Here is a 12,621-nt window from a genome sequence, read left to right on the forward strand (position 1 = left end):
GTGGGCTGGGTGTTTTGACAAAGATGTTTTATTTTACTATAAGTAACATTGTAAGCACATTGTTGACAGCAACTTCAATGCACCACATCAAACAGGATACAAAAGCCAATTATAAGAGGGGAATAATAAATCCTTTGTAAATAATCCAGACAGGAGATTATATACAGTCATAAAGTTGACATAGAATCAAACAGTCTTTCAGTAACCCTGTGAAGTTAGGAAATATATTGCTTCCAACATTCCACCGTTTCAACTTTAGCATATACACCGGTATTAAGCACAAACATTCTTGACAGATATAAAAAAAATGAAAGCGGGAGATTAAATTACAGTAAAATTACAATACCGTCTATTTACATGATTTTTTTCAGTCACTACTGTCTACTCACAGTCTTTGATCACAGTGAACTCAACTCACTTTGCTATTTGTTTTAACAACATTCTGCTTTTAAATTTTTCAGGTACAAATTTTGAATACATGAATTTGTCTTAACTTGGTCACTGAGCGAGTGGAAACTTGGTCCCCCCCCCCCCCCCCCCTCCCCCAATACAGGCCATAAAATTAAAACCTGGACCTACCTGGTTGATCACCCAGCTGCCCTACTCAGCGGACAGGGTACAGCCAGCACTATTTCTCTGTATACAGCTGCAGCTGACTCACTGATCCCTCAGCTGACAGACTAAACTACCTGCCAGATTTTAGGCGACACGTACAGGAAGCTCATCCCCCGCCTCGGGACCCAGGCTGGTGTAGGTGACGGAGGGCTCCAGGTCTCCAGTACCGAGCGGAGGCTGGTCGGTGGCCGGCTGACCGCCTGTGTTCCTGAACTGCTTGTAGACTCGCGGGTCCTGGGCCACATAGGTAGATGAAGTGGAGTAAAGGACAAGGCCCAAGATAATGATGAGGAACGACAACAGATAGAGGCCCGAGAACTGCAACACAGAGACAGACACACTTAGACATAGATGCTGTATTTCTACACTGTTGCTTTATGCTGGTTTAATTAAGCCATATTACACAAGAGGGGGTGATTTAACGTCATTATTGGCACTTCAGCGATGCTTACGAACCGCATTACTGCCGAGCCAATAATGACGTTAAAGGTGCACCATGAGTTCCAAGTAAATTTCAAACAAAACAGAGCAAGCTCGCCCTTCCCCCCATGTTTCCGTAACTGTCATGACTAATTGACTAACGGTAGTTAGTTTCCACACAGCGAAATTTCCCTTCGCTCTCATTAAGGTTGAATGGAGACGAAAATCGCCCGATTGGGCGAGATGAAGGCGAATCACCGAGGCAAGCGAAACAAAGTTGACGAAAGTTTAACTTTATTCAAATGAGGACCACTCGAGAACCAATCAGGTCCGCGTGTTTGTGTTTGGAGGCGGGAGTTACAAAAAAAGTCTGACCAAGATGGCGGAGGTAATCAGCGCTGTCATGAAAATTTGTATGTGATTAAAATGTTTCTTCACGAACATTGGTACTGTATCAACACAAATTGTGATTTATATGACACACGAACTTAGTCAGGGCACATACACCACTAAATAGACCACTGTATATGTTTGTTTAAACACTCAAACTTTTCAGCTAGCCGACTAAGGCTGAGGCTAATCGCTAGCATGGATTTCATTGTAAGCCTAGCCAGGCAGCTAGGCTATTTGTGCATTTGTTTGATTACATGTTTTGTTGGCGAACATTGACGCAATTATCAACACGGATTTCACAAGCTACAATAGCAACGATAGCTTGCTAGCAAACTACCTGCTAGCTACCTATGCTACCTAGCTTCAACCCTCTCTGCTAGCTGCTTAGCAGCCAGTGTTCTGTTGCGGTCTGGCGTGTTGTTTTCGCGACCAGGCCCCCGAGGCAATATTTCGCTGGCCGGAATTTGCTTGGTGTTTTGCTGTGTGGAAACCTACCGTTACTGTCACTAACCCCCACCCCCAACCATCTTGTCGGTGATTGACTGGAGTGGTTTGTTGTATTTTGGTGCACAGCCTGTGCCTCTAGTGTTTGTTTGACGTTTACGACCCCTGTGTGGTCTCCCGAGACCGGGCTTTTTCACTGTGTATTCAGGGGGCAGGCAGCTAGCGGATCAAGGAGAGATGCCTACGATTTGAGACAAAAATGAAATTGTGCTGAAACCATGCAGGAACTCATAGTGCACCTTTAAATAACACCCTCTTGTACAATATTGCGATTATACAACGGTTACCAACAAAATAAAAGATATAATCAAACTGTGTTCATATTGTATTGTGTGTATTGTTCACACAAAAAAAGCAACAGAGACCAGATTTCTAGTCCCTCCCTGTTTAGTTAGCCAACCAACTTAAGCTAACGTTAGCTTTGTAGAGATTGTGGGATTTCCTAAACTGAATAAATACCGCACCCATAAACAAAAAACTGCTATATGTCCGCAGACTTCACATGTAGCAGGCTATTTTTAACATAGCGCTGTGTCAGCGGCACAGCTGATGTGATCCAAACATTTCCAGTAACTGTTAACTCCATAACGTTGTAAAAAAGAACTCATTTAATCCAAAGAATCACTTTATATAAATCCACTAATCCACATCCATAAACCTTCTAAATAACAGGGAATAGATGTTGTGTTACTGTTACTACAGTGTAGAATAGATTTATCATCACACTCCTGTAACATTGTCGGACTGCAGCAGAACCACAGATATTGTATTTTTTGTTAAACACATTCTTCTTCCTCGTCAACACCTTGCAGCCACTTAACCACCATGCAACCCGAGCAACGACACTTTGTTGTGTGATGCTCGACGTCTGGGCATCTTTTGACCTGCAAATCACCGAATGAATGCTTCCTGGCAGTTTGACAGTACCTTGTAGTGAAAGAGGAAGAGGCCACAGAAGAAGCAGTACAGGTCAGCTGTGAGCAGAGAGAGATTGACTGAGGTGGCACTCGTTCTCTTTATCACCACCGGCATGAAGCTGTACAGGCAGAACATGAAGGCACTGAAACCAACGTACAGAAGACCTGCAAACACACAGAGGGAGAAACACATTAGACGTTACATGCACACGGCTTTTTAAACACCTTTTGGGTAACCTGTTAATTACATTTTGTGGTAATATTACTTGTGTGTTTGTTTATGTGTGGATGTGCATTCTCACCTATCTGCCAGTCCCAGGGTACCTTCAGCAGCTCCTTGTGTTCCATGATGGCCCTGCAACAGAGCACAAACACAGAGATTAACACAAATCCTGCACACATACAGCAGGAACGTCATATTGTCTACTGGGAAAGTTGTCCCACTGAGCTCTACAGAGTCATTTGCATTAGACCTATTTCAAACCTCAATAAAAAAATCTGTTCTCTGGTTTGTACAGAGTACAGTTTTACTGGAACGCAACACAACAATCTACTCATTCATGGCATTAACAACCAAAAGGACACACGCCTTATAGTGTAATCAGAAAATTAACTCGTATTTGACAACAGCATCTGCAACCCTCCCATGTCAAGGTGAAGATGGGATGTTTACAGAAGCAAGGGTTCTCCTAAAACATATAAGTAAAGTACAAGTACCATAACATTGTACTTAAGTGCTAACAGTACTTGAGTATTGTTAGTCACTTCCCACCACTGCCCAGGTGTCATGAGGTACATCTCTCCCCACCACACCAACTCACAGCTGGATGCCACTGAAGAAGGATCCGAAGAGTCCCATCATGCCGAGGAACTCCACCCGGCTCAGGTTCTTCACGATGAACTCCTCACAGACGTTGGAGATCCCGTACAGTGTTGCTCCTCCCAGAACAAGAAGGTCCCCAAACAGCTTCTCCTCTCCTGATAGATGAAGAGGAAGGAGATACACGTGAGCAAGAGTTTAACTTACAACAAACTGCAAACTGGCAACATTCACATGCACCCTGAGGATGAACGTGTGTTTGTGCATTTTGTGCCACATTAAAGTAACTACTTACTTATATTTTGTGATTCTACTAGAACATGTTCACATGCTTTAATTAAAAAACACTTTAGTCCATGGATGCTGCACCTGTATTCACCCTCTGCCTTCGAAAAAGCCCAGTCTCCTCTGATTGGTCAGTGCGCTTCCACATGTCCACGAGTCTCTGGAATCTCCGCTGTTGTTGCACTCAGAGCCTGAGACTGACTGCAACGGAGCAGGACTTTGTACCATGAAAAATCACCAATAAAGGCTTCTATACCAAATACTACCCAACCGGATATGTTTTAGCAGTAATGTCACCGGAAATTGGGGAGAAATTAGTCTATATCGACGACGTTCCACTTCGGGGAATGCTCCGTTGCCGAACGGAAATTCCGCTGGATTTCACTCATTTAGGGATCGTTCGGTATTTATGGAATGGACCACCGGAGGAAAATAGGGGAGGGTCATGTCTTTTTATTCTTTGTTGAGGGGAGGGTCATCCAACATTTTTCAGTCCAGAGGGGGGGGTAACCCAACTTTTGTATTCATGAAACAGCAACATTTCAAAGTGGCTTGTTTGGTGGATATTTATCCATGTAGCTCTCAGTCTCGGCCCCCGCTACCAGATGGGTCTGACCGCATTCGCGGAGTTTGCTGGGGGGGGCAGGAGGAGCACTGCCCCCTGGTGGCTGAAACAGGTAATTGCATTGTTTAAAAAATGAGTGGAATAATTACATCTGACATGATCAGATATTTTAAATATCTTAAATAACACAAAACAACTAAATGGTGATAGGTAATACATCTGATTTCATATACTGCTTTAGTAAAAAAAAATATTACCTGGCTGACGATGGGAGCAGCAGGACGCAAAAAACTAAACTTACTGTTGCAGTAGTCTAGACATCTTGCCGTGCTAAGGTTGCAATAAAGGTTTCCTAAATGCCACATTTGATGTCAGCTTACTAACTGATTGCGGGTTTTGTGTATATTTTGACTTTTATACGTTTATTCCACTTTGTTTAAACGGCGAAGTGGAGGAAGCCTAGTGACGAGTCCATAGCAACCAGTTTGTGTGTTGAATGTTACCTAGAATGCCTTGCTGACTGGTCTCAATATTTTATTGTTTTATTTCATGTGAATACTAGTTTACTAGATGAGTAACTTAGTATCTGAAGTAATGCAGTAATGCAGGAAGTGTGTATTTAGTTTCCATGCTTATTGTGTTTCCACAATGTTGGTGAGTAAATCTACTGAAATGGCCACCACACCATAACAGAGGAGTGTGATGCGTCAGATGAGAATGCAGAGGTTTAAGCATGTATGTCATGGCTGTTAAAAAACAATGTGAGTCTGTATATCTTTGCCAAGTGCAAACCAGTACAGAAGGCATTGATAAATTCTTGGGGGAGGGTCATGCCTTTTTTTCCAAATTGTTTTGGAGGGGCCACTCCTCCGGTGGCCCCTTAAATAAATAACGAACAGTCCCTTAGTCCGGATATCCGTTGCCTTCCTCTTCCTTTGTGTTGACATTCTAACCTCCGGTGGATTTGTGAGGACTATGGTTAACTGCTCCTCAGATCTCTGCAGGGTAAATCCAGACAGCTAGCTAGACTATCTGTCCAATCTGAGTTTTCTGTTGCACGACTAAAACAACCTTTGAACGTACACACGTTCCACCAAAACAAGTTCCTTCCCGAGGCTATTTTGTAGCGGCACCGTTGCTCCGTCTGGCGCTTAGCACTGCCTATGACAATTGTGATTGGTTTAAAGAAATAAACCAGAGCACGTTTTTCTCCCATCCCGGAATGCTGTGTGGACTAGCCAGACCCTCCTCTGCAGTGCCGTGGAGGAAGGTCTGGCAAAGCGAGACTAGGAAGAAATTAACATTAGCAGCCATGATTAGAGGTTTGCCTGGCGTTAGCATGCAGCTACTTGTAGTTAGTAGTGGATTGTAATGGAATAAAGCAGCACTTTTTACTGACAGAAATCCCAGATAAAAGCTTCTGGACCAAATGTTACCTGTTTCAGCAGTGATGTGACATGAAATTGGGGGGGAAATTAACAACAATTGCAGCCAAGATTATAGCTTTCCCTGAGTTAGCATGTAGCTAGTCCTATGTAAACACAGCAGTAGCCTGAAAAACTGCAATAGCCTGCCTGGACCAATCATAGAAACCAGAGTAGGCAAAAACCTGTTGAAAGCGTAGCCTTTAGAAAATTGGGAAATCTGAGGTTTTTGCTCACGGGGATTTCTCTGGAATACGTTTACCTCATTATTTGAAGCTCTGGCCACGTTTAACATGAAAATCTGACATTGTAACATTATAGATATGAGGAAAAATACGGAAAAGCATACTAGGTTCCCCTTTAAGGTCAGCAATGCAACAACCTGTATCTGTGGGCCTAGATGATCTGACTGCAATCAAAAGTACCTTTGTAATGTTGTGTTCTTTTACTCACCAAGGCCTTGTTGCCGACCAAGTAGGAAGTCAGCTCCCACCATGCAGCCGACACCCAGCAGGCACAGTCCGGCCCCGACAAAGTGGACAGCCTTGTACCTCACCAAAAGAAAGAACCAGGACAGCAGCAGAACCACTGGGATGACGAAACAGTCCAACAGCTGACAGGAAGGACAGAGACACAGAGACATAATGATGCGCGGTCACGGAAGGCTTGTATCACGTGGACGTGGCAACAGTTTTTTGTCATTACTTAGAATTCCTCTTGGGGGTGGCAGAAACTATGAACTACAGCTTTAATACTTTTCACATTTGAAATCTTTTTTTCATTCAGACAACAAGACAAAATAAGAGTTTACGTGCAAAACCTAATGTGCAAAATAATTGTTTTTCTCGATTATTTAGTTTTTGTGTTCGTTAGGAGCCAAAATCGTAATCGAGTTTAAAAATTTGATTAATTGCACAGCTCTAATTTCTGCCTCCTGAGATGGGAGTATAGGGTTTAGATTCTCTGCCCGAGCCCGAACTTGACCGGATGATATTTCCTGCCACTATCCTCGGCCCGGGCCAGGCCCTTGATCAAGCATTTGTGTACTTTTGTAATCATTAGGCTACTTTATTAGCCTAATTGGGTGGGGAGAAACCTATGCCATAATCATGCGCAGCGTCTCCTCCACTCGCACACATCACACCAGACCTGCTGTGCTGTATGGTGTACCTTAAGTTTAACATGGAGCTTGACGATGTAAAGAAAAAAATTAAAACAGGAGAATTAACTTTGAGCAAGTTTGGAGGAAAGTCGGAGGTATGGAACCATTTTAAACAAGTCGTGGGCAGTGACAACATATGTGTCGGCTTTGTCGAGTGCATTAAGTGCGGCACGCTGCTCGCCTATGATAGCAAAAAAAACGGGGACGATGAACGGACACATGAAGCAGGCTCGCCATGCCAGAAAAGATGTCAGCCTTCAATGTCCTCTTTTGTTACTTCTCCAAGCATACCTCTTCTAAACAGATTTCTGTAGTTCAAACGACTCGGAATTGTAGTTGAGAACGTCAGTTATAACGGCCCACGTATTAAAATAAATGTCGGGCACGGACATGACGTGCACGGGCTCGGGTAGGGTCGGGCTTGATTTTTCAGGCCCGATCTAAGCTTTACATCAGACTGGCGACCAGTAAACAGCAGCAGTGGGCCGTGCAACAATGGACTCTGAGCTTCAGAGCTTGACGGGGTTACAGGTGCGTAGCATCGGCGTCAGACACACAGGATATTAAACCTGTTTCAAGCCCTTTGAACCTGTAATTGTTTGTCCTCTGTCACTAACAGACAAGTTCACAAACTCTGACTTGAAGCACTCAAATTAATTCTTTTTTATTATTATAATTTTTAGGGGGGCTGAGATGAAATTTAGGGGGGCTTGAGCCCACCTAAAGAGGGTCTAAAGTCTCCAATGGCTACATATCTTTTTAGTGCATAGAATACTATGCTATGAAAATAATAATTGTTGGCATGATTTTAGAAATCATTTTTTAATGTTACACATACTTGTGGCACAGTGAATCCTTTAGTATTAACTGTATGTGTGGATGGCTATCTTAGTAAGACTATCATTAATGTTGAAGCGGCTGATTTATATTGTCTAATAATATTTTGGATTCATGTTAAGACATTTTAAATAAAAAAATAAAAAATTGTCCCCCTAACTAGGGTGGTCCCCCTAACTCTGTAGGGTAACTCTGAGGACCCCCAGGGGGTCCCGGACCACCTGTTGAAGATCTCTGCGTTAAAGTAACCATCCCAACACCTCAGTGCAACTCAGTAGCATCTCCTTTGTTAGACCCCCCCCCCCCCGGTTGGAAACTGAGGATAAACAAAGTTTTACAGAAACTCACCTGTACACTGGAGAGTGTAGTGTACTGGTAAGCTTTCAGCACCAGATAGTTGGCCTCGATGTCTATCAAACCCAGAATCATGTATTTCCACCAGCGCTGCTTCAGAATGGCCAGCAGGTTCCCTTCCCCTGGTGAGACGGAGAGAGACAGGGTAAAAACATTAGAATACAATGTTACAATGTTACAATGTTACAACGTGAGAAAAAGAGGTGCTACTGGGAAATGTGGGACTGCAGCTATGTTGAAATAAACAGACCAGAGTGATGTCATTGTTACATACTGTGCATTTGCTACATGTACTGACAGTGGTGGAATGTAACTTAGTAAATTTACTTAGTACTGTACTAAGTAAATGTTGAGGTATTTGTACTTTATTTGAGTCTTTTCTTTTCATGCCACTTTCTACTTCTACTCTGCTACATTTCACAGAGAAATATTGTACTTTTTACTCCACTACATTTATCTGACAGCTTTAGTACTTTAGTACTGTGAATTTTGTTGCGTTAAACACTTCCTGCATTCTGGTTGAATTTTTATGCTAAAATGTAGGGTGGGAAGGTTTTTTTTCTCTCCTGTAGATCATCTTTTGTCATTTAATGTTATCTCTGGTGACATGTAGGAATGATTTACTCTTCCTCGTCTTTGTGTCTTTTGTTTGTGGAAGGAACCTCTTTAATTGCGCCTGTTCACATCAATGAAAAATGTATGCATTCATTAATAAACCTCTGGACTTTAATAGCGCCGATGTGTTTGAAAAAGATTTCTGCTGAAGTTCAAAACATATCTCAGATAATTGTGTTGTACTTTCCAAAACATTTTGAAACAAATTTGCTTTTAAAAAGTTATGGGGACAAAAGGAACCATTTCAAAAAGCGGTGGGGACATGTCCCCCTAGTCATACACACGCACGCACGCACGCATGCACACACACACACACACACACACACACACACACACACACACACACACACACACACAGTTTACCTTGCCTGACTGCCAGTGTAGTGGTGTAGACCAGAAACAGCAGGATGTAGTTGAGAAAGCTCTGGAACACCGGCGTGTTCGCATGGAAGTCATCAGCCAGGTACTTGCTGGTCAGACTGATAGCACAGACTAACAAGGACAGGACCTGACCCAGGGCCAGGGTCACCAACAGGTCCCTGCAGAGGACACGAGACATGGACAAAGGCTCATCTGTGTTTCATTAAGGAACTATGATAGTCTCAGTATTTATCAGCAGTTACATATATTTCTGTCACACATCATGCCCTAAATCAAGGCCAGCCAATTTTGGCCAATGCTTCCTTTGTTTTGGCCCACCATGGCATTTGACATGCTCATGCTTATTCTCCTCTTATTTTGAAAGTGCTGTAAAATCCTAACCGTAATGACTACAAAACATATATTTTGTGCAACTAAAACGTAATTAATCTCAGTTTTTCGGCAATGTAAAGCACAGTGCTGGTAAACTTCCCTATTAAATTAATTATTAAATTTGTTTTGGCCTGTGGCCTTCCATCCAGATACATTTTGGCCCTTAAAGGAACACGTATTGGGACTTTGTCTTATTCCCCGTATCCCCCAGAGTTAGATAAGTCCATACATACCCTTCACATCTCCGTGCGTGTTGTAACTCTGTCTGACGCCCCCAGGCTGTGTCTCATGTGACCTTGTTATTTGTACACGCTGTGACTATACAAATCACAACATGTAAATAGGAACATGTTGGCGTTATTTTGTCACTTATTGGGAGCAGTAGGCTAGTTGGAGCCAGTTACCTCCAGGATCTGTGCTAAGCTAGGCTAGCGGTGGGGGCGTCAGACAGAGTTACAACACGCACTGAGATAAGAAGGGTATGTATGGACTTATCTAACTCTGGGGGATACGGGGAATAAGACAAAGTCCCAATAAGTCGACATGTTCCTTTAATATAAATTAATTTGGGCACTTCTGCTTTAAATCATTCGTAAACCTTCAACTTGGCCACTAGGGGCAGCAGGAACAAGCTGTGAACACAACATTAACACATACGGTACGTTGATCTTATTTACACATCCAGCAGTTACAGAGCAACAGAATAAAGATAAGATTAGTGTACCTAAAGTGAGAACATGTGCAGTGGTCACTTTATGAGCTACACCTTTCTTGTGCTGGTAGGAGCCCCCTTTGCCTCCAGTATAGCCTTGAGTTCTTGGTGGCGTAAATTCAACTAGCTGGGAACATTGCTTAGATATTTCGTATGTGGGTTGTCTTCATGCTGCAAATCTCCCATTCCCCTCAGCCCAAAGGTGCTCTGGTGACTGTGGACGCCATTGGAGGACAAATACAGTATCTTGATTTGTCAGATCAGGTGATGTATTTCCTTTCCATTTTTCCACTGTGCAGGTTTGTTGAGCCTGTGCTCTCTGTTTGCCTCACTCTGCTGTTCTTAGCTGGCATCAGGTCCTGCTGCTGTGGCCCTCCACTTGGAGGTTTCCTCCATGTGTGTGTTAGAGATGCTTCTCTCTCTACAACTGTTGTAATGTCCTATTTATTTCAGTTACTGTCAGCCTTCCTGTCAGCTTGACCGTTCTCTGTAAGCTCTGGAGACTGTTGCTGTGCTATTGTGTTTTTGAACAACAGCTGAATCTCTTGACCATGTCTGCACGCTCACTGTGAACATGTATTATAGACCTGAGTACTGAAATTAAGAACTCTGATTTTCCTCACCTCACTTTGGACTTCACAGCAGCTAATAGTGAGCTGCAGCTATTTCTTGCTGGCTAGTTACGACCATAGACTGGACCGATCTCACCATAATGAGTTGATGTTCAGCCTTTCTCTCCTGCCGGGTTAGCTGGGACTGAGAGGTCCCAAATTGCTAATATCCCAAATATCTATCATATTTATTCTTTGCGTGCATGTACTGTTTTGTGTTTGTATTCTGTTCACTTCCCTGACATGTCACCTTCTTTGTTTGTGAGCCTGCTTAGTTCTGTCTGCCTGCTTTTAATAAAAAAGGATGGATTACAATAACATCCTTTTGTGGGACACACACACACACACACACACACACACACACTGACATGGGTCTGATATGCTGGTCTCAAATTTGGATTGTTACCAGGCTCCACAATCACAACAGGGACCAGGGATAAAAGCACAGCAGATGGCACGAAAGGGTAGACAAAGTGTGTGTGTGTGTGTGTGTGTGTGTGTGTGTATGTGTGTGTGTGTGCGTGTGTGTGTGTGTGCGTGCGTGTGTGTGTGTGTGTGCAGCACAACTTCAGTACAGGGCAGGCTGATGGTAGCCAGCAGCAGGCACCAAACCAGCTCACCGTGCCCAGGCTCTGCTCCAGTACCAGAGGGTGCAGGAATGCCCCCAGTCACACACACACACACACACACACACACACACACACACACACACACACACACACACACACACACACATGACGTGATGTTGGTTGTTATGTTGACATCTGTTGCACAACATGCTTCATGCAGCCGCAGCGGCGGCAGCGGCGGCACACTGAATATGACAGGTTGACGTTACAGGTTGTGTTAGAACAAAAGGTGTCCGCAGTGATGAGCCGCTGCTGAGCGTGGAGTGAATGCAAAGGGATGCTCGCCGAGGATCAGCGCCGTCATCACCATCTTACCTGGTTAAGACCCTCCTGATCCGCTGGTAAAGGCTCGGCGCTGGGGTGCCCGTACCTCTGGGAACGCTCTCCACAGTGGAGACGACAGACATCATCATTCCACAGACTGAGCGCAGATCAGCGCATTGTGCTCCGAGGAAGACCGGAGGAGGAGGAGGAGAAGAAAGAGGAGGAGGAGGAGGAGGAGGGGACGGGGAGCAGGCTCACCTCGGCGGCAGCGGACCTTCCTTGTCTCCGTCCGTGTTGCTTGGCAGCAGCGCAGTTCCAAAAGGGGGAATACACAGTACCGATGGTGTTAGGGTGGAACTAACCTGCTGCAGGGTCCAGGATGCCCATCCCTAGATTAGAAACTACAGGATTCCGAAGCAGGTCCTGCTTTGGACATGGAGAAGCTCATTTTACCACAAGGTGGCGTCGTTTTCCCCACACACCCTCATGGGATGAAGACGTAATATATCAGGATGTATGGACATACATGTATCAATTCAGAGCATAGTCCCTGGACAAAAAACGAAGTCCAAAATAGCTACTGTCAAATGATGTTACCACGTGATTCAAAATTGGATTCATGTTGTGAAACAACCAGGCCCATGGCCTGAATTATATAATTACATCAGTTCAAATTCCTCCTCCATTCCCTGTGTCCCTTATCTACGGAAGCATAGTGGTGCCACAGCAGAAAAAAGAAAA

The 12,621-nt window shown here is 43.9% G+C and overlaps 1 protein-coding gene across 1 annotated transcript; it reads right to left on the reverse strand.

The window, feature by feature from the left end:
- On the reverse strand, positions 1–12,385 carry slc35f1 (solute carrier family 35 member F1). The gene is made up of 8 exons (XM_031285609.2): positions 11,932–12,385; positions 9,275–9,450; positions 8,291–8,418; positions 6,397–6,556; positions 3,671–3,827; positions 3,152–3,204; positions 2,860–3,014; positions 1–933 (listed from the first exon to the last, which is right to left on the reverse strand). Exons 1-8 carry the CDS (start codon positions 12,027–12,029, stop codon positions 700–702), a joined length of 1,161 nt encoding a protein of 386 aa, XP_031141469.1. The 5' UTR covers positions 12,030–12,385; the 3' UTR covers positions 1–699.
- Positions 12,386–12,621: the final 236 nt, after the last annotated feature.

This window comes from Sander lucioperca, chromosome 19, assembly GCF_008315115.2.
Source record: "Sander lucioperca isolate FBNREF2018 chromosome 19, SLUC_FBN_1.2, whole genome shotgun sequence".
NCBI lineage: Eukaryota > Metazoa > Chordata > Actinopteri > Perciformes > Percidae > Sander > Sander lucioperca.

Excerpts from the sequence above, each read along its gene's own strand:
- slc35f1 (XM_031285609.2), bottom strand. The coding sequence starts at position 12,029 with ATGATGATGTCTGTCGTCTCCACTGTGGAGAGCGTTCCCAGAGGTACG. Across the intron at positions 8,419-9,274 it reads TACACTGGCAGTCAGGCAAG|GGGAAGGGAACCTGCTGGCC; the intron begins GTAAACTGTGTG and ends CCGTCTCACCAG. Across the intron at positions 3,015-3,151 it reads ACCCTGGGACTGGCAGATAG|GTCTTCTGTACGTTGGTTTC; the intron begins GTGAGAATGCAC and ends GTGTGTTTGCAG.